This window comes from Diospyros lotus, chromosome 12, assembly GCF_014633365.1.
Source record: "Diospyros lotus cultivar Yz01 chromosome 12, ASM1463336v1, whole genome shotgun sequence".
NCBI classification, from domain to species: Eukaryota; Viridiplantae; Streptophyta; class Magnoliopsida; order Ericales; family Ebenaceae; genus Diospyros; species Diospyros lotus.
The window spans coordinates 3134775-3155897 of record NC_068349.1 but is presented as its reverse complement, the minus strand read 5'-3'; the positions used below and the strand labels follow the sequence as shown (position 1 = coordinate 3155897).

General features: G+C 37.3%; 3 protein-coding genes across 4 annotated transcripts in view; 2 read left to right on the top strand and 1 right to left on the bottom strand.

The window, feature by feature from the left end:
- Positions 1-21123, top strand: part of LOC127786488 (autophagy-related protein 9) — a gene marked incomplete in the record, with an annotated part of 1007132 nt that overhangs the window by 866587 nt on the left and 119422 nt on the right.
- On the top strand, positions 11204-12872 carry LOC127786529 (1-aminocyclopropane-1-carboxylate oxidase homolog 12-like). The gene is made up of 3 exons (XM_052313996.1): positions 11204-11846; positions 11971-12292; positions 12373-12872. The coding sequence occupies exons 1-3, from the start codon at positions 11287-11289 to the stop codon at positions 12568-12570; spliced, it is 1080 nt and encodes a 359-aa protein (XP_052169956.1). The 5' UTR covers positions 11204-11286; the 3' UTR covers positions 12571-12872.
- LOC127786498 (transcription factor bHLH155-like) lies at positions 13033-20115 on the bottom strand. Of its 2 annotated transcripts, XM_052313940.1 has the most exons (11): positions 19272-20115; positions 18429-18596; positions 17943-18027; positions 17748-17789; positions 16900-16959; positions 16459-16578; positions 15417-16307; positions 15164-15265; positions 14576-14716; positions 14287-14412; positions 13033-13428 (listed from the first exon to the last, which is right to left on the bottom strand). In XM_052313940.1, the coding sequence occupies exons 1-11, from the start codon at positions 19364-19366 to the stop codon at positions 13348-13350; spliced, it is 1911 nt and encodes a 636-aa protein (XP_052169900.1). In that variant the 5' UTR covers positions 19367-20115; the 3' UTR covers positions 13033-13347. The 2 variants fall into 2 exon arrangements, with proteins under 2 accessions (XP_052169900.1, XP_052169901.1); XM_052313941.1 differs by lacking the exon at positions 18429-18596.

The window sequence follows — 21123 nt, the reverse complement described above, 5'->3', positions numbered from 1 at the left end:
AAAGCATCATGGCGGAACCACTCTCGCTAAGTAAGGGCGGACCCACTCTCACCCTAATACATATAGTGAAGCACCAACGGCTAACATTTATTGTAGTTAGCATACAGGGTTCTAGTTCTTACTCCATTTAACACATTTTTCATACCATCATTTAATATCATCAAATGCCATATACAACATATCACAAGTGTAATTATGGGCACAACAGACAATATGGATTCCAATTTCCAGTATGCAACTAAGAATAAGATCATGAATAAGATATATAGAATAACCAAATAATAAGACATATGAATGCAACAATTACCACCATAATACAATTTACCCACTCACAGTGTTATAGAAGAGACGAAATTCCCTCAAACGCCTCTCGGCTAGGGCGCGCCAAAATCACCTAACAAAATTATCAATCCACATAAGAATTAAATAAATATAAAATTTAAATATCTTAGGATTTGGGTCAACCCAAACCCAACGCCCCAACGCCCCAAAATAAAACAACCTAGGCCAGCCACATTGCCAATGGTCATCGCTGGTCAAAAATCCCGACGATCAAAACCTACCATTAGAAGCGCCTAGCAATAGAGATCAATATATACAAAAATGAGCCAAATCTAATGGCTGGATTTTTGTAGATCTGATTTTTAAAATTCCAGCCAGATTTGAAAATAAGTTCTTTGACACCGCCGTCCATATTTTTCGGCGATTCGAGACCACCACCCAACTCCTTTACCCTCATAGACCAACATATCCAAAAACCATCAAGATTTAACAGCTAGATCTTTGTAGATTTAACTTTTAAATTTTAGCCAGAATACAAAACACGCTATTGCTGCCGCCGGCCGACATTTTTCGGCGACTCGAGGTAGTCATTCAACACCCCTAACTCCATTGACTAATATATCCAAAATCTAGCAAGATCTAACGACTAGATCTTTGTAAATCTGAGCTCAAACTTTCGGCCAACACACCCAAACGCAAATACATACACCTCTCACGAATTTATGCTTAAAAGTAAGGCTAAAGAAAATAAGAAGCTTACCTTGTTATAGATCGGGGTCGATTTCACGGTGAAAGTGTGGTCGGATTTAGGATCCGACGGCTATATTTTGCAAAATCAATTGAAAGAGAAAATGAGAGAGAGAGAGAGAGAGAGAGAGAGAGAGAGAGAGAGAGAGAGAGAGAGAGAGTACTGGAATGGCTGAGAAAGAAGAAGGAGAAAAGGGGGGAAGGATGGAGCCCTAAGGCTTTTATATGGCCTTATGGGCTTGAGTTCTCTTCTTGGGCCTTCTCAAATTAAGGCCTAAAGTTGGGAGCCTAGCAACAGTTCAAGATAATATAGGTGGCAATGAAATCTCACTTCAAGTGAACCTATTACAGTTGATAATTACCGTGTGCTATAATCATTCCATCACTTAACGTCCTAATTGAGCGATAGCTATAAAACGATAAACTCACAAACTAAATAACTATGTGTCAGATCTTATTAATGTGATCAAATGATACCTCAGGAAACACATTTCTTAACTTTTGATATATCCTCGTAAGGGACTATCTCGTCACATTAATAATAGATCACATAGGACGTTAACTCCATCAAATACTGATGAGGGCAATGGATGCTATTCCCAACACCTGTCTCCATATACCAACAATATGGAACCACATAAAAGAACGTTTCTACCGCCAAATTGGATGATTCGGCTCATTAACAAATCTCGCACACCAATACACAAAACAATCATGCATGTTCAAGTTTAAGGATTAAGATACTATCACAACTTGATGACTAGACCATTATCCACTAAGCCATGTGGTTAGTTATTGGCGTCACATTCGGTTGATCGTTCCCCAACGACCACTCACAGGTCTACTAACGACATCTCATATCATATAGCGTATGACACACCATCCTTCCATCAACATCCCCATACCAAATGAGGTTGTAACCCCTGTACTAGTCCATACTTGATTAATCGGAGTCCCCACTCAAAGAATCTAAGGATTAGGAATAATTTAAGTTTTGTTACCAAAAAATCCTATCACACAGTCTTAACATTTTGAGAATAAGATTCTCAAATAGAAGATTTAAGAACTCATTCACATAATATATGAATGAAGAAAATCTTATATTTTATAAATTTATACAAAAATATAATTAATGTATTAAAATAAATTCGCTAGATGTCATCCAAATCTAGCATAAGGGCACACACAACACTAACAATTTTCTCACTTGCACTAATGCAAATTTACATCACATGTATATCTAGTGCTCTACCATTGGCAGGAATTAGATACCTATCTTCTCAATATGTCAATCCAACTGTGACTGAGTCATAATTTTGGTGAATGCGTAAGCTATATTATTTGCTAAATCTATTTTCGACAGCTTCACATCTTAATGAATCAAATGAAACTGACGTTCAATGTGTTTGGATTTTTGATGAGACCTAGGTTCTTCTGCTTGCACGATATCTCCATTGTTGTCACAATATAAAGGTACTAGTGACAAAATGGTCGGAACCACATCAAGCTCCGAAAGAAACTTTCGGATCCAAATAGGTTCCTTAGCAGCATAACATGTCGCAACATACTCGACTTTAGTGGTTGAATTCGTTATAATTGCCTGCTTGAAACTTTTCCAACTCATATCACTATTTAAGAGATAAACAAAGCAAAACATCTATTTGTAATCATCAACATTCGATTAAAAATTCGAATAAGTGAATTCATCCACATGAAAATTAAACCCTTCATAAATCAGTAACATATCTTTAGTCATTCGCAAGTACTTCAGAATATTCTTCACTGCGATCCAATGACTATCACTGGGATCAGACTTATATTGACTTGCAACACTTACAGCATATGCAATATTTGGCCTCGTATATAAGATTCCCAACTGCCAAAACATAAGGTGCCTTACTTATACGATCACTTTCTTCAGAAGTATTAGGGAACATCTTCTTAGAAAGATAAACTTCAATCCAAACAAGCAACTATCCCCTTTTGGAATTCAACATGCTAAACATCTAGCATATTCCCTATGTACAAGCTCTAGGAGAGACCTATCAATTTCTTGACTCTATCTCTATAAAGTCTAATTCCTAAAATATAAATAGCATCTCTCATATCCTTTATGGAGAATACTCTAGACAACCAGGCTTTCGCACACATCATTATGTTCACACTATTACCCATAATTAAAATATTATTCACATACAAAGGTTGTAGTATAATTTCAAAGAGTTTAAGGCTAAAGTAGAAAACCAAACAGAAAAGAGTATCAAGATTCTTCAATCAAATCGAGAAGGTGAATACTTGAGTACTGAGTTTATTGATTATCTCAAATGTTGTGGTATAATTTCACAGTTGACTCCTTATACACCACAGTTGAATAGTATGCTGAACCTAGGAATTGAACCCTGTTAGACATGTTTTATTCTATGCTAAGCTGCACAGATTTGCCAATTTTATTGTGAGGTTATGTTATTCTTATTGTGATTTATTTGATAAATCGAATATCAACTAAATTTGTTTGAACCGCACCACATGAGATATGGATAGGAAAATTTCTAAATCTTAAGCATGTTAGAATTTGGTGTTGTCCGATTTATGCGAAGAGGTTGAGAATGGAGAAGTTGGATTCTAAATTTGAGAAGAGTCATTTTTGTGGGATATTTTAAAAATAGTTTAGGATATTATATATATTTTTTGATAGACCCAAGAATTGTGGTTGCTAGACATGTTATTTTCTTGGAAGAAGAGTTCATCTAGGAAAGTGGCATGGGAAAGAAACTAGATTTAGTAGAAGAAGGGTCTTTTGTTCCACAAATATCTAATCAGATTATTAAGTATGGTAAATCAAGTCACAGAGATCATCCATAGGTTCCTCGTAGGTCTGCAGGTAGAATGCCCCATTCTCTGAATCGATGGTATGATTTATCAGTGAATGAGATACATGAATAGTTCTTGTATAGGGATAGTGACAAGTTGGTTGACTCTACCACTTATGAGAAGGCGATATCTGATATTGATGCCTCAAAGTGGTAGATAGCTATGCAATCTGAGATGGAGTCTATGTATTTCAACCATGTTTGGGTCTTGGTATATCTACCTGAGGGAATTGTTCATGTCGGGTGGAAATGGATCTTCAAGAGAAATATCAGTTTAGATGGATATGTTTTGACTTATAAAGCTCAGTTTGTGGCAAATGTCAGCATCAATGTATTGACTATGACGAGACTTTCTCACATATCACGATGCGTAACTCCATCTGAATGATGTTTGTTATAGTTGCTTACTATGACTATGAGATCTAACAGATAAACATCAAGACGACTTTTCTGAATGAATTTCTTGAAGAATAGATCTATATGGAACAACCGAGTGGATTTGAGTCTGTCGATCCAAGTTAGTTGTGTTTACTAAAGAGATCAATATATAGTCTAAATGAAGAATCGATGTGTTGGAACATCCGTTTTGATCATGAGATCAAAGGGTTTAGTTTCTTGAGAAATTCAGATGAATCATGTATATATAAGAAGGCTAGTGTAAGCAACATTATGTTCCTAGTCTTGTATGTGAATGATATTTTAATTATGGGTAACAGTGTAGACATGATAATGTCTACGAAAGTCTAGTTGTCTAGAATATTCTCCGTGAAAGATCTGTGAGATGTTATCTATATTTTAGGGATTAGACTTTATATAGATAGAGTCAGGAAATTGATAGGTCTCTCCCAGAACTTGTACATATATAGAGAAGATACTAAAAAAGTTTAGCATGTTGAATTTCAAAAGGAGACAATTACTTGTCCTGTTTGGAATTTATTTCTCTCATGAGATGTCTCCTAATACTCCTGAAAAGAGGGATCATATAAGGTATCTTATGCTTCGACGATTGGGAACCTTATATATGCGATGATATGTACAAGACTAGATATTGCATACGTTATAAGTGTTGTAAGTCAATATCAGTTCAATCCTGATGATATTCACTGGATTGCAGTGAAACATATTCTGAAATACTTGCAAAGGACTAAAGATGTGCTACTAATTTATGGAGGAAGTGATTTTCATGTGGATGGATTCACTGATTCGTATTTTCAATCAAATGATGATCGTAAATCGACGTCTAGTTTTGTATATCAATTGAATGGTGGTGTTGTAGGGTATCATTCTGGTCACTTCTTCCCATGCTAGACATAGATGATCTACGTATCATCGGTGCCCGTGTCTCAAAATTATACGCGTAACAATTACACGTATAATTTCTATGATTTTTCAATGGAAGAAGAAAGGAAAAAAGGAAGTAGAAGAAGCTACGTTGGAAGAAGTGAGAGAAAGAGAGGTTCTGCATCTGCCATTAAATAAACTCATTTCCCCTTATCTTCCTTCCCCTCGCCAAATTTAATTTTCCTTTAAAATCTGCAACCCTTCCCAACCTCCAATGATTTAATTCAATCAACTATGCAATTTCACTATTTAATTTTACTATGCACTATGCAATGTGTATTGTGCACATTCGGCGATTTGGTGCCTCTTAATATGCAATCAGTAATTGATTTCACACTATGCACTATGCACTATGCACTATGGGCATGAGGGTTAATAGTCAAATTTTGACTAAACACAATACTATATGGTGTGTGACTTTTTAGGTTCACTACCCACTAGCAATCAGATAACACCGAAACCCTTTTTGATATTGGTCAACCCCTTGACCTATCACTGGAACTTCTCCAAATCCCGACGACATTCCGAAAGTTCCTGAATAATGCCTAACAGCAGTTCAAAACAATATAGATGGTAGTGAAGTCTCACTTCAAGTGAACCTATTACAGTTGATGATTACCGTGAGATATAATCATTCCATTGTCTAACGTTCCAATTGAGCGAGGGCTATAGAGTGATAAACTCACAAACTCAATAATTATGTATTAGACCTTATTAATGTGACTAGATGACATCTCAGGAAACACATTTCCTGACTTTCAATTTGTCCTGACCAGGGATTGTCCCGTCACATCAGTAGTAGATCACATAGGACGTTTCACCCCATCAAATACCGACAAGGGCGACAGATCTTATTCCCAACACCTGTCTCAATATACCAGTAATATGGAACCACATAGATAAACGTTCCCATCTCACAATTGGATGATTCGGCTCATTAGCAAATCCCGCACACCAATACACAAAACAACCGTGCTGGTTCAAGTTTAAGTATTAACACATCATTGCAACCTAATGACATGACCATTATCCATCACATCATGTGGTTAGTCATTGGTGTTACATTCGACTGATCGTTCTTGAACAAATACTCACAGGTTTACTAGTGACATCTCATGTCATATGGTGCGTGACATACCATCCTCTCATTGGTATCCCCATACCGAACGAGATAGTAACCCCTGTGCTAGTCTATACTTGATTAATCGAAGTCCTCATCCAAAGAATCTAAAGACTATGAATAGTTTAAGATATTCTGTTATCAGAGAATCCTGTCACACAGTCTCAACATCTTGATAATAACATTCTCACACAGAAGATCTAAGACTCATTGATATAATTGATTAGAGAAAATATAAATGAAGAAAACCTCGCCTTTTATAGATTTATAAAAAAACATAATTAATGCATTAAAACAAACCCGCTAGATGTCATCCAAATCTAACATCGGGGCACGCAACACTAACAGGCCTTGTTGCATGCCATGCAACTGTCAGTTACTGCCACCCATCGCCACTTATCGCCTTATGTTGCTGCCATGTGTCTCAAGCTGGTATTTGCCACCAGAATTGGTTGTCCTTTTTGCCACGATGCCCTCACAACATATATATGCCTTCACTATATATATATATATATGGTGAAGGTTTGAGGAAAAGTTGATTTTGGAAAAGAAATTGGGGAAATTTTGGTGGTGTGGGTAGACATAATTTTTTGAAGAAGAGGCTTGAGCTGTGACGTCGACGACCATGGTATGTTTCGAGAGTTAAAGGAAAATATCTAAGGTAAATTCCTTCATTTTCTAGCAAGTTCCTATTTCTTAACTTTCTATTTTGCAAGTTCTTCGCATTTTCTTACAAGTTCTACTCTCTCTTCTACTTCATTTAGAGAGCTTATTCCTAGTAGTTCGATGTGCTTCCTTAAAGTCATGTTAAACCTTGTTCAAAAGCCTAAATAGAGTTTGGTATCAACTTATCTTCCTTTGGGAATGATGCTATATTGAGGACATGTAAAGCTTTGATGTTGTCTTGCATGAGTTTTGCTCTCTTGTGTATATTGCTTCAGGTAATCGTGTGTTAGGAATCATTACAAAGATGCATGGTTGTAATGATGCATGGTGCATGTGCATGAAAATGATTTTAAAATGTTTAAGGACTTCATGATGTACGCAACGGACGGGTTCCGTAGGATATATCTGCAGATAAAGCTTTGGCTCAGAGATGGACTTCGGTCCCATGGTTATGGTATGGACTTTAGTCCTATGGTTATGGTTTTAAAAGATTGCATATGAGCATGAATGTACATTTCATCTTGTTATCATGTAGAATGATGTACAGAGGTGTGGCATGAGTGCCTTAAATGTTATTCACGATTCTTATTGCTTCTCGATACTGATGATTCTCATGCTTACTTTCTTTCAGTTATACTTGTTGGGCCTTGTGGCTCATATTTGTTTGCATCATTCCAGGTAAGGATAAAGCTAAAGAGGTAGGTGAGTCAAGTGAAGCTAGAGCCGTGGGGTAAAAGTATGTATAAAGTTGTCTCAACCGAAAGGTCATTGGGGGTTTTGAGATGTGTAATACTAAATTACGTTTTGTTTACGTTTTAAGTTGTACCCCTGATGGGAAATGGTAGGTATGTTGACCCTAATGTGTATATGTCTATGGGTAATGACATACGAGTATGGTTTCCGTTGTTAATAGCAAGGAATATGCATGATGCTTCTATTTGGGTTTTGGGTATATGCCATATTTTCTGATAGACAATTCTCGAATTCCTCAAATGTGGGGTCTCCAGTGATAAGGACAGTATAATTATTAAAACTTGTCTAAATGAGAAATTGAAGAAAATTTAGGGGCATTTCAATATAGCTGACCCACTCACCAAGGTTATAACTCAGCCACAACTGGATCGACATCTTAAGAAGATGGATATCTGATTCCTACTGATGGTGAAACACTAGATGTACATATGATGTAAATTAGTATTAGTGTAAGTCACCAAGGTTATGACTCAGCCACAACTGGATTGACATCTTAAGAAGATGGATATCTGATTCCTACCGATGGTGAAACACTAGATGTACATATGATGTATATTAGCATTAGTGCAAGTAAGAGATTGTTAATGTTGTGTACCCTAATACTAGATTTGGATAACATCTACTGGGCTTATTTTATGCATTCATTGTATTTTTGTATGAATCTATGAATGACAAGATTTTCTTTATTCATATTTTTTTCAATCAATTATATGAATGAGTCCTTTGATCTTCTGTGTAAAAATCTTATTCTTAAGGTGTTGACATTGTATGACAAGATTATTTGGTAACTGAACTTCTTAAGTATTCTTAGTTCTTAGATTCTTTAGATGGGGACTCCATTTAATCAAGTATGGACTAGCAAAGGGGTTACTACATCATTCGGTATGGGGATACAGATGGGAAGGTAGTGTGTCACGCGTCATATGACATAAGATGTCGTTCATAGACTTGTGGGTGGTCGTTGGGGAATGATCAACAAAATGTGATGCCAATGACTAACCACATGACATGATGGATAATGGTCGAGTCATTAGGTTGTGATGGTGTGTTGATCTTTAAACTTGAACTGACACAATTATTTTGTGTATTGGTGTGCACAATTTGCTAATGAGTCGAACCATTCAATTGGGAGGTGAGAACGTTCATCTATGTGGTTCTGTTTTGTTGGTATGTAGAGACAAATGTTGAAAATATGATCCGTCATCCTAGTCGGTATTTGATGGGGTGAACATCTTATATGGTCTATTATTAATGTGATGGGACAGTCACTGGCCAAGGCAAATTGAAAGTCATGAAAGGTATTTCCTAAGGTGTTATATAGTCACATTAATGAGGTCTAACACATGATTACTGAGTTTTTGAGTTTGTTACTCTATGAGTCTCGCTCAATTGGGACATTAGGTGATGAAATGATTATAGCACACGGTAATCGTCAACTGTAATAGGTTCACTTGAAGTGAGACTTCACTACCACCTATATTGTCCTAAACCACTGATATGTGCTATTTAAAAACTCTCGGAACGTCATTGGGATTTAAAGAAGTTTAAGTGATGAGTTAAGGGGTTGACTGATATTGAAAAAAAATTCGGTGTTATCTGATTGCTAGCGGATAGTAAACTTAGAAAGTCACACACACCATATAGTATTGTGTTTGGTATCGATATCGTGTGCCCAAAATGTCTATGAAAATTATTGGTCAAAAGTTAACCCTTGACCCCCTGCTAATAATGTATAGTGCATAGTAAATAATAAAAATACATAATAAAATTGATTTATTGTAGAGTATTATTAAAGGTAGAAAAGGGTTGAGGACGTGAGAATTTATTAGTATTGGAAAAGGAGGAAGAAATAAATAAGAGGAAGTAGATTTCTCTTCTTTTTCTTTCTTTTGCTTCCATAGAAATTATACGTGTGAAGATCATGCGTACAATTTTGAGACGCAAGTATCTGTGATATACAGAACTTCTATGTCTAGCACATGAATAGATGATCGAAACGATATCATTCGGCATACTATGTGTGAACAGACTAGAACTACTATAACGTGAGGTGAATACAGTCTCAGTATAGAAATTATTTATGTACCCCAACTTTACATTAGACAACATGTATGAATTTATTTATATTGAATTATTAAATATACGTGTTATTTAAATATTCAAACTATGTATGACATGTATATTATATTCCATTGTGTGTATTTAATACATAATAAAAATTTTATTTTTGCCGTACCCCCATACTAATGATTTCCTTCATAACGTCCCATTAAACACTTCTACTTCAAGAAAGTAAAACCATTAAACCCTTTTTTAATTTGTATTAAATTAAATACACTTTTGTATTTTACCAAAAACATCCCATGGCACTTGAATTTGCTTAAAAAGTATTTAATAATTTCACTTGTTAAATTTTAGAAAAAAAATCAAGGTATCACAGGACTTTTTTTTGTTAAGTATAGAAATACATTTAATTTAATATAAATTAAAAAGAATTTAATAGTTCTAATTTTTTTTTTAGGTAAATATGTCTAATGAGACGTTTTTAAATTCAAGGTACCACAAGACTTTTGTTAAAAATAAGAATATATTTATGCCTTCATCCAATATAATTATTTTATGTTTCATTTACTCGATTTTTAATATATCTTGAGTTTTTATTTTTGGTGGGCTCAAAAACATAAGTCCAGATACAGACTCGGGCCATACCCTTTGGGCCCATTAAGCTAGGTGAGCCCGTTTGAGGGACTCTTCTTCTCTTGCTACTCCAAAGAGTGTTCAAACTAATTTTTGAACGTTTTTTTGATGCATCTGGAGCCAAGTGAGTATGTCATTCAATAATTTTAAATTCAGTTTATTTTTATTTTGTTTTATTTTTATTTGATAAGTCGTTCGAAAGTGTTAGGTAACATAACCAAATCTTAACCTTTGGGGGCATAAACTTATCCATACACCAAGTGTAAGTGTATGTAGTGTAACGAAATAGTTGCTTAGTTAACCAATGAACATTCTCGTCTAGACGAACAAGACGTAAAGTTAGCAAAACATAAAATATAAAACATCACAATAGAACATGCGTACACCCATACTCATATGGTGGATGCATCAATGAACCCACAAGATCAATAAAAAGAAAGAATTATTTAACTAAAAAGGAAGTGGCTCATCTAATTAATTTGTTATGTTTCAGTCTTTCTAGAACTTGGGTCAGGCTCAAAACAAGATTATGAGAGACGAAAACGATGAAAAAGCAATCAATCAAACAGAGTGAGTGACTCAATCATCCCAATTAAAAAACCAGAAAGAAAATAACCTCTCGCGTGGGATTGTGCTTGGCATCTTACTCAATCCAATGTGAATGCAAGCTCACTCAGTATTTAACATTAATCTGCAGATATGAGTATCTATCTATCTATCTATCTATCTATATATATATATATATATATAAACAGACCTGTTCTGATTGATCCTATCGTCTGCACATTTGCATTTGCCACCAACAGTAAGATGGCAAGAGTAGAGATGAAGATGAAGATGATCAGCAGCAACCCATCTGTTAACGAGGCTGGCTGCTTTGAGGACAGGGCCAAAGCAGCAATGAAGTTCGACCAAACCAAGGCCGGGGTCAAGGGGCTCCTGGATGCCGGGGTGGAGAAGATACCCAGCATCTTCATCCACCAGCCGGAGAGCCGGGCCGGGGACACGACAACCGGCACCGAGCAAGACCTCCAGATTCTGATGATCGACCTCAAAGGCATCCATGGCGGTGGAAGATCAGAGACTGTCGAGGAAGTTAAGGAAGCGGCTCGGGAATGGGGGTTCTTTCAGATTGTCAACCACGGAGTGCCATTCGGTGTCATGAAGGGGCTGCTGGAAGGCGTTCGACGATTCCACGAGCAGCCCAGCGAGACTAAGGAGGAGTTCTACACACGAGAGTTTACAAAGAGAGTGACATACTACTCGACTGGAACTCTCCATATCAATCAAACTGCCCACTGGAGGGACTCACTTTCGGTTGACTTTCCAGACGGCAACCCAGACCCCGAAGGCCTACCCCCGGTTTGCAGGTATATATATTCACATCGACTTAACCCATAACAATAACAACATATCAGTCGCCTCCCTACCCTAAACCCTAACTGGCGCGACAAATTTAGCTACGATCACCTATTGCTGGGTGTTGCGTTGCAGGGAAGCATTTGTGGAGTATGTGAGCAGCATGGTTAAGCTAAGGGATGTCTTGTCCGAGTTATTCTCAGAGGCGCTGGGGCTTGGGCGCGGCTACCTTTCAGAAAAGGAATGCATGGAGGATCTGAAACTGGTTTGCCACTACTACCCGGCTTACCCCGAGCCAGACCTGACCATGGGCATAACCAAGCATTCGGATCCATATTTCCTCACTGTCCTGTTGCAAGACAGTATCGGTGGCCTCCAAATCCTGCACCACGATCGCTGGGTCGATGTGCACCCTGTGGAGGGTGCTTTTGTCATCAACCTTGGCGACTTCATGCAGGTAAATATGGCAAGACAGACTAGTCTAGATAAGAATAACATGATCAAAATGTTCTCTTCTGAGGGTAAATTTGTTTGCAGCTTATCACGAATGACAAGTTCAAGAGTGTGGAGCACAGAGTGGTGGCTAGGAGGGTTGGTCCGAGGCTCTCAGCTGCGAGTCTCCTCTTCCCTAGTGTTAAGAACAAATACAAAACTTATGGCCCTCATGAATACTTTCTAAAGTTCGCTTCTATTGGACTTGATGGCACCCAGGGCCTTCCTCATTTCAGGCTGTGATTCTCACCCACTCCAGCCATGGAATTACTCCTACAAAGCACTTGAATAATCTGTAATCTCTTGTTGCATATGTCTCCATCACTTGCTTCAAAGCATTCTAAAATGGTTCATATGTTTTTTTAAGTATAGATGCTGCCCCTGTCTCTACTATATCACTGTATTTCAAGAAGGATGATAAATCCATAGATCAGGACATGGAGATTGAGATGGAACCATTCCCTTGATTCTCAGATCAATCTCCCAGCTCCATGTATAATCGAGAAGAAATCAAGGCTAAAAGATGTGGTGCTTTTTATATGTTATCATCACTTTGGTTCATCACCATTCTTTACCTTAAAGCTTTAATTTTAAAGGTTAGAAATACACTGCTTGAGTAGCAAGAGGAAGGAATGTATTAAACATGTAAAGGGTTCCAACATTGCAAATGAAGGCACTATTGCTAAATTAGAAGAAGCAAGCGTATAAGCAAATCATGCAATGTAAAAGTTATTTCAAAAAATCCAGACACAAAATAAAATAACAACAACAAGACACCATTTCCATGCATTGTTGGAAAAGGGAAGGAAACACTCGCTATCAGCTTACAGGGGGCAAAAACAAACCAGAAAATCCAATTAAAGATAACACACCATTCAGGAGGAGCCAACAACAAAGCCTCAAATAGTTGAAGAGCCATAACCGTCAGAACATTGTCCTGGATCGGATTATCTGCAGTGAAAACACATGCTTCTGCTCCTGTTTTTCTACCCCAACTTATAACAGTAGCGGTTCCATTCCCTAGAGTGAAGCCCTGGATTGCAGTATTGGCACAAGTGTCCACAGGATATCCAACCGATGAATGCTTCTGTTCTGATCCTCCTGCAATCCTCACCGGATTAGAACTTATTAGGATAAATATACAGAAAAAGCATCAGCAGATTCCACTGCAGTAGAAACCTTGAAGTTAAGGGTCACATACTGGCAGCTAATGCATGTGCGTCTATATATAAATATCCAGAAGCTTCCTTGCTAGCAGTGTGTGCCACGGAGATGATACCAACAGAATTGTGAAAGAATAATTCAACAACTTAAACCAGCTGAAGGTTTTAGTTCTTCAAGTCAGTTTTGCTTTGAAAGGATTTATTTCCAAATTATAACCCTATGTCCAAATTTTTCTCCTAAATTCTCAAGACTACTAATTACACTAGGAATTACATTTCCAGCTGCACAAGAAATAATTCCCTAATGTGCATACAATCTTGTTGGAACAGATAGATGGAATGCCCGATATTAAAGGGATAAGATTATTAGAGATAAGATAAGTCTCCAAGATTAAAGGGATGAGGCAGCTTAGAAGATAAGAAGCTAACTCCAGGAATTTTAAATTTCAGTTGATTTGTTTTATCTTCTAAAGTCTAAATTCAAATTTGTTCCTGTTTTCTAGGAGATAGCTTAGATGGTTTCTTGTATATATGCACCATACTCAAACTCAATAAAATTCAAGTAAGCTTTCCAAGATTTCAGCTTATTTCAAATCTTAAATTTCTTGGTAAGCTACAGGCATTCACCCAGAATATAATTGAAAATCAACATGCAGAAGACAACAAAGTTTCACAAGGAGAAGACAAAACCCCATAAATTTCAATCTTCAATTATTCAGATATCTCCTCCTCAAGATGAAAACATGAAAAATTTGAGCATTACTAGTCTACATATCTTGTGATTAGAGAACAGTACCTCAACAACAAAACACATCCGTGTTTTCTTCCCACAGGCTTTGGTAGTACCTTTCAGAATTATCAGACCTAAGCTACTAATGGCTTCAGCTATCTTAAGAAAATGGCTGCAGTCCTCACACATCATCTGCATGGACGAAGCAAATTTTACATGCTACCAAGAACCAGAAACAAAAAGACTGGAAATGCCTGAGAAGTACGGGCTCAACTAAAGCTATGTCTCTTCAAGAGTGGATTCTCATTTGACTTTACATGTATAGCAATTTAGTGTATTCCTGACAAGCCTATACCTCAATCAGCATTTGCCCATTCATGTTGACATTCTCTATCATTATTGGACAAAAATTTAGGTGACTTCCCAATTCCACTGCCCAGGTTGAACCCTGATCGTGTATGGGTAAGCCTCGCACAACTGGTTCCGGGCTAAGCAACTGCAGAGTCAGCAAGAACAAGTAAATTGTCAAGGCAAATCGTAGATGAAGTCCAGAAATCAAGCCACTGTTTCTACAGAGCCAAAATTAATCAATGTCCAAGTTTAAAATATCAACTTCCAGTCTGAACATGCTCTGAAAAATGGGTGCTTAACGAAGAAGAATCCATGTCATCCATGCATAAATCTTTGCCTACTAAAGGCTGAATTAAGCACCATGTTCAAGAATTAATAGCCTCAGAGGGAACAAGTTAAATGACTTAGGTTACTACCACCATGCAATAATGTCATTTAATCTGATTTTGCAATGGCATTTTTCCCTTCAACAAACCATCCCCAGGTGCCACAGGTAAATGAAGCTTGACTAAGTCCATAAATTACAATGCACCCCACTGAAGTAATGTCAATCGAGAGTTGGAATATCCCTCAAAAAGGATGTCAAGGTTACCTTTGGCTTGGTGGACGGTTTTAGTTTCTCAGCACGTTTAATGGTACTTTGCATGAAGAGCATGTGCTTGATTGTACGCTCAAGAAGTGAGTCGATACTGCACTGTGGAATTATTGAGTAATTTCAGCAATTAACAATATGTGCGGGCACGCAATTGTGTGTGTGTGTGTGTGTGTGAGAGAGAGAGAGAGAGAGAGAGAAATTACAATAATTACAACAAAAATCCAGGGAGGAAATGAACTGCAAAAGTCACCTTTGATCCACTGGGCACAATCTCTCTTAGCTTTTTAACGCGATGTTGAATCAATTGTCTGTCTCTTGGCCTAGGCCTAGAATTTTCATCAGGCCTAGCTCTCTTCCTATTGACCTTAGCTGGTTCTTTTGCATTATCCAACGGTCCATCAAATGTACTATGGATCCTCGATAAAAAGCCCTTCGAAGAGCTCACACCACCTGCCTCAGAGCTCAAGCAGTGCACTGTCTCCATTTCTATAAGAGACTGGTCATTGCAGGTAGTAAGTGGCATTGCTCCAGTCATCAATGTGGACTTCACTGATTCAGATTTCTCAATTTTGACATTATTCCCACCACGGCAAGCATTAGCCACCACTGCTTCTAGAAGATTATCTGAGCCAGAGTCCACTGTCAACAAGCTACTACTGTCCATTCCCTCTGGCATCTCAGTAGCTGTTTCATTTTCCATATTTTCTGCTTCCAAATTATAATAAATAGTCTCGCTTTCAAAACCTGGTCTGCATACCTCATATAGCTCAGAGCCCGCAGAAGATGTAGTATCCTGGACTTCTGAACCCACTCCCAGATACCCCAAGCTACCAGACTCCCATTTCCAACTCCTATCAATAAGCAAACTTTTCCGTACTTGTTCATGCTGCTCCAAAAGGAAAACTTCAGATCCTGGTTTAACTAAGATTGCACTTTCAGCACCCCAAGATGCTGATAATTCAATTCCTCTATCCTTACTGGTCACTTCATCTGTCTTCTTCAGTAAATTACCAAGCAACGGAACAGCATAAGCATGATCAGAAAGCGTATGCTGCATATCATCTTTGCTAACTGGTCTACCTATGCTGCTTATGCAGTCAAGAAAATTCCCAGAAACCGAACTTCCGGAAGAGATATCTATCTGAGGAAAGAGAAAGGCACATCCTTATTTCAATGTTTCTATGACAAAATCCTCTAAAATTGTGTGTGTGCGTGAGCGTGCATGCGCGCAAGAACACAGTCGGACACTATCATATGGGTAGGGTGTGTCTCAGAGAGAGAGAGAGAGGTACCAAACATGATGAACTGTTCAACATAGAATGTCCTACACTAGGACTACGTCCCAGTAGGCAATGTTGATGTGCAGAAAAGATATCTCTAATGTGGTTCAGCATCTTCAAAACCTCTGGAACCTGGTTTTTTAGATTTAGGAAAAGAAAAACAATGAAAAATCAGAAACTGAGTAGGTTTTAACTGTGATGGATGTTCCTTTTTACATAACACAGTTGACATAACTGAAAATAAATATACGAAGACATTGTATACCAAGAAAAGGCTCAGCAAATTAACAATCTATTAGTCACCACATGATCAGTAAATTCAGTAATTGCATCACTTTCTTTCAAATTCAATATATACAAATTTACAGAAAAATCATTAGCAGTTAGAGCATGATAATGGTTTCAAGGTATTTAAAAATCACAAATAGATCTAACCAGTGTAAATGGTCTTACTTTATTTAAAGATCCAAGCTGCACAACACCATGTGGAAAAATAGGCACCAGAACAACTGTCTGCAAATCCAAAGACAATGTTTTCTTTCAGAGCTACCAGGACTAAAAGATAATACATGCAGGGGAAAGATGTTTAATGATTTAAGTGGAAACCATAGTAGCATACATCAATGAATATATTGTTCCTAAGATTGAAAGGAATAAACTTTACCATATTTTGCATTTTTTATAGGAAATTAGACATCAAGAAGTTATTATTTTTCATAGAAGATAGGGATGACAATTTGACACCAAATACCTACAAATTTGAACCAGCTAGCACCTAGACCTAGGGTTCCCCAAGAGAAAAGGGGGCACAACAGAAAAGGTCAAGATTGGAGTAGGTGCCCTTGGCCCACTGACTCCCTTGATTCATCATAGCATTTCTTCTACACACGCACTCTCTCTCTTTCTCTCTCTCTCTCTATCTATCTATCCCTATATATTATATACACACTATGATGAGATCGGAGCAGGTAAGCCTTTAGAGACCTTCTAACCTCCTGCTGGTTTGTTTATCTGAGGAGAAATGTTCCTCAAGAACGGAATTTAGCTCTTCTCTGTGTTTTTCAGAGCTTGTGGAGTGAGATGAATAGTAGGTCTTTATCTGATTTCAAGATCCTTTTTTTTTTTTACTTGGGGGGGGGGGGGGGGGGGTTCACAAATCCCTGTATATTATTACCTTTATGCAATTATATTTTTAATGGTTGCAAAATGGCCACAAAAAAACAGGTGTTTTTGATATGCAGATTTGCCGTGTACATGAGAACTCACAAAATTGTGAATAAAAGAAAGGAGAGGAAGCATACCCTGATCCCAGCAGAAAACTGATTCCGCCATCCATCAAAATGCTGGAAGCCATCAAAGTTATAGAATAAGAATTAATTTAAGGCCAAATTAAATGCAATATTGTGGCATCGCAAGATATCAGGGCTCTGTTCCACATGGTAAATTGCAAGTGTACGTGCACCAGTGAATCATTGCACAAAAATGTTATTTCTCACCTCAAATGGCAACGACATATCAGTTTCATGTTCATCTGCAAAAATCCACATATGCCTCCCAGTAGCTGCCACATGTCCAATAACCCTGTCCAACAAATGATTATGATGTAATTTCTCGTTGACTAAAAATTTTTGTTCTCGATTGAATTTACTAATCAGAATGGAGCACACAAAAATAAGCTTTGTGGTGATAGTGGGTCCACAAAAATAAGCTTAAAAAAAAAGGAAAGGCAAAGGCTGATAGTCAATTGATGTTAGGCAAACTTTGTGGTGCAGCCACTAGAGGAAAGGTGACAAGGTAAGAGAAAGGCAATAAATATGATGCGCCTGCACCTGTAGGATAGGATAAGCCGAAATGACACAATACCATTCAGTGCGCAATTCTTAAGCACCGGAAAACAGAGTCAAACAATTTACCATTGTGCCACAGCATGTCAAACTATCACAAAATCACAGAGGTTATCAGTCATAAGATAGATGTCATACCCTTCCCCAAGAGAGTGTACGTGGTATGACATCTTTACCAGAGCTAATCCAAGTGGATCAGGTAAAAGCCATTCATGCAAGCTAACCCCCATCTCAGTGGAACACATGTTCTCTGGATCCTCATGTTTCTCATGGTAGTCATAGTAAGCATCTTCCCAAGTGAGCATCCTACAGAAAAATTATTCCCCATAAAAAAAAAAAAGAATAGAATTTGCGTTGTCCTTATAAGGCGAAAACGACTAACAACAAATCTAAATTGCTGTTCAATCCAATAGATCAGATGAGCCACAAACTAGATTTTCATATCCAATTGATTCACCCAAAACTCGTATGTAACACTTTTCATGACAAGAAACAACAGCAGGAACATGGTAAAAGCCTTTATTTCTTTGCCAGTTACCATTACCTTCAAAAATTCTGCACGGACAAAGTATCTCTAGTTCAAGGGTATGGACAGTAAGATAGAAGAATGATTTTGAGTTTATTTTCAATTTTACTTATCAAAGTAAACAAGATTGAGATAATCTCTAACTATTGAGGAAAGAAGTGAAGTTTTTTGAAGACAAAAAAGAGTAGAAAAAGGAAGTAATACTTAAAATGATCTAGGTACAAGAGACTATTAGTCGTAGCAAACAAGACAGTACAACCACAAAGATCCTAAAATCCAACGATTGTTACAACATTTATTGGTAGTCTAAAGTTAAAAACATTCAAATTTCAAACCATCTAAGGACATCTCTATAACTACAAAGCCTAACGACACCAAAATATAAATCAAATCACGTTTTCAAAACTTGAAAAGAATTGAGAAGATGAAAATCATTAAAAGGAAAGTGAACTTACGTCCGAGCTTGATGGTCGAGCTTCCAGAAGACAGCGTACTGCCACTCACTATTGAAACAGAGGGTCCTGAGCATTTGATGCAATTGAGTACCCATCTCATCCAGTCAGACAATACTAACAAGTAACAATCCCCCTAAAAAGTCCGCACCCGGCTAATCAATTGAACCTCCGAAAAACCCTAATCCCCGGTTGCTCCACCCTAGCTACCTCTATAAGAACCTCTTCCTGCCTGTTTCATTCGCAACCCGGTTCGTGGCTTTATCGGCGGCTCAACAGTTGGAAGCAGCAGACTGTCCAACCCCATCACTCAACCTCAAAAACCGAAACCGTAACCCCAAGAACCAATATAAAATCACGAAAGAAAGAGCTCACTATCACAAGTAGCTTCTCGAACCAATGAAGTCAATTCTAACAACCCTACATAAACCAGTACTTCAAAAATTCCGCCATTTATGCCAACCAGAGGGGAATACTCAAATCCCGCGCTGTAATCTAGATTATTAGTTCAGTTTACGGGGAATTTGAATGAATCGACACAACGGAACTGAATACTAGCAATCAAGACTCAAAAATCAAAATGAACTATGCGGTTAAGAAAGAAATGCAGCAATTCCTTTCCTCCCTGCAGTTGCTAGCACGGCGCTTTCGGGAATGAGTACCTTCTTCGTTGCTTAGACTTACGATCATCAGAATCACCCAGAAAGTCGAAGCTCTCCACTGCCTTAACCGCCATCCTTCGAAGAACAATCAAAGAATTTGCCGAACCCTTGCCTCCCAGCAATCGCTTAGAAGAGAGTACTCATTGGCCTCTGAAACGAGAGAGAGAGAGAGAGAGATGATTCGTCGAATGTGAAGGCGTTAGAATATATGCTGCGCAGATTAGCGCAGTGCGCACCCGTTAGGCCGTTACTCTCGGTTTCTGTCTCGCTCCGGTCGCCCGCCGCAAGGCGCAAGATAGTTCGTTTGGAAGAAAACAATTTTTTTTTTTAATTTTACAATTTTTTACTAAATAATTGAACCCTATATTAAAATTTTAATTTTCATATTTTAACGGTTACAATTTATTTTAAGTAAAATTTTAAATAAAACAAGTTTTTGTATAATATTTAAAAAATTAATTATTATTATTATCATCAACCTAATCATCTCATCATTTTTTTAAATTTACAATCCATTTTAATTTCGAACACATATGACAAATTATCTGCACTATCTCGATGGATTATTATTTAAAAATTATGAGTTCAAATTTTGGTAATATATTTTAATTTTAATTTTTTAAGTAAAATATATTATATAATAGTATAGATATAGGTGTGTGAGTAAATATATCTTATTTATTATTTTTTGATAAATTAAAAATTCAAACCCTTTGTCACTTTCATAATCATCAATTTAACATTTAAAAGATACTTTGTCTATTTCTCAGTGGCATGCCACCCCCTCGCCATGTCCAATTCCAAGCATTCTTAAGACAAATATAATACATCACCATAATAGGCTTAGTTTACTTTACTTTTTGGGACCTTACCAACCAAACATTGCCCATGGAATCCCATGCAATGAACATTGAAACGTTTGGAGAGATTTGGGCCACATTTGCTTAATTTTAAAAAGCAAAACATAAGATAGGATTGAAAGGGGAACAGGGCAAAATAATCACATCAAAAATCATTCAAAATCATCACTCTCTCCTTGTTAGCTTTTAGCAAGAGGTGTCGAGAGTGTTGGCAAGAAAGCCCACCTACCTTACTTGCCCTTTCGTATGTAACATTCATGATCTTATCAACCACTTTATATATTTCCCCTCATTGATAAAATTTGATTAGGAAAATTTTGTTTATATATTTTT

Bases quoted from the DNA above. Each gene is read 5' to 3' on its own strand.
- LOC127786498 (XM_052313940.1), bottom strand. From the start codon at position 19,366: ATGGGTACTCAATTGCATCAAATGCTCAGGACCCTCTGTTTCAATAGT. The intron at 16,960-17,747 runs GTATGCTTCCTC...TTGGATTTGCAG, and splicing joins AGTTTTCTGCTGGGATCAGG to ACAGTTGTTCTGGTGCCTAT. The intron at 16,308-16,458 runs GTACCTCTCTCT...CTCTTTCCTCAG, and splicing joins TGAACAGTTCATCATGTTTG to ATAGATATCTCTTCCGGAAG.
- LOC127786529 (XM_052313996.1), top strand. From the start codon at position 11,287: ATGGCAAGAGTAGAGATGAAGATGAAGATGATCAGCAGCAACCCATCT. The intron at 11,847-11,970 runs GTATATATATTC...GTTGCGTTGCAG, and splicing joins GGCCTACCCCCGGTTTGCAG to GGAAGCATTTGTGGAGTATG. The intron at 12,293-12,372 runs GTAAATATGGCA...ATTTGTTTGCAG, and splicing joins ACCTTGGCGACTTCATGCAG to CTTATCACGAATGACAAGTT.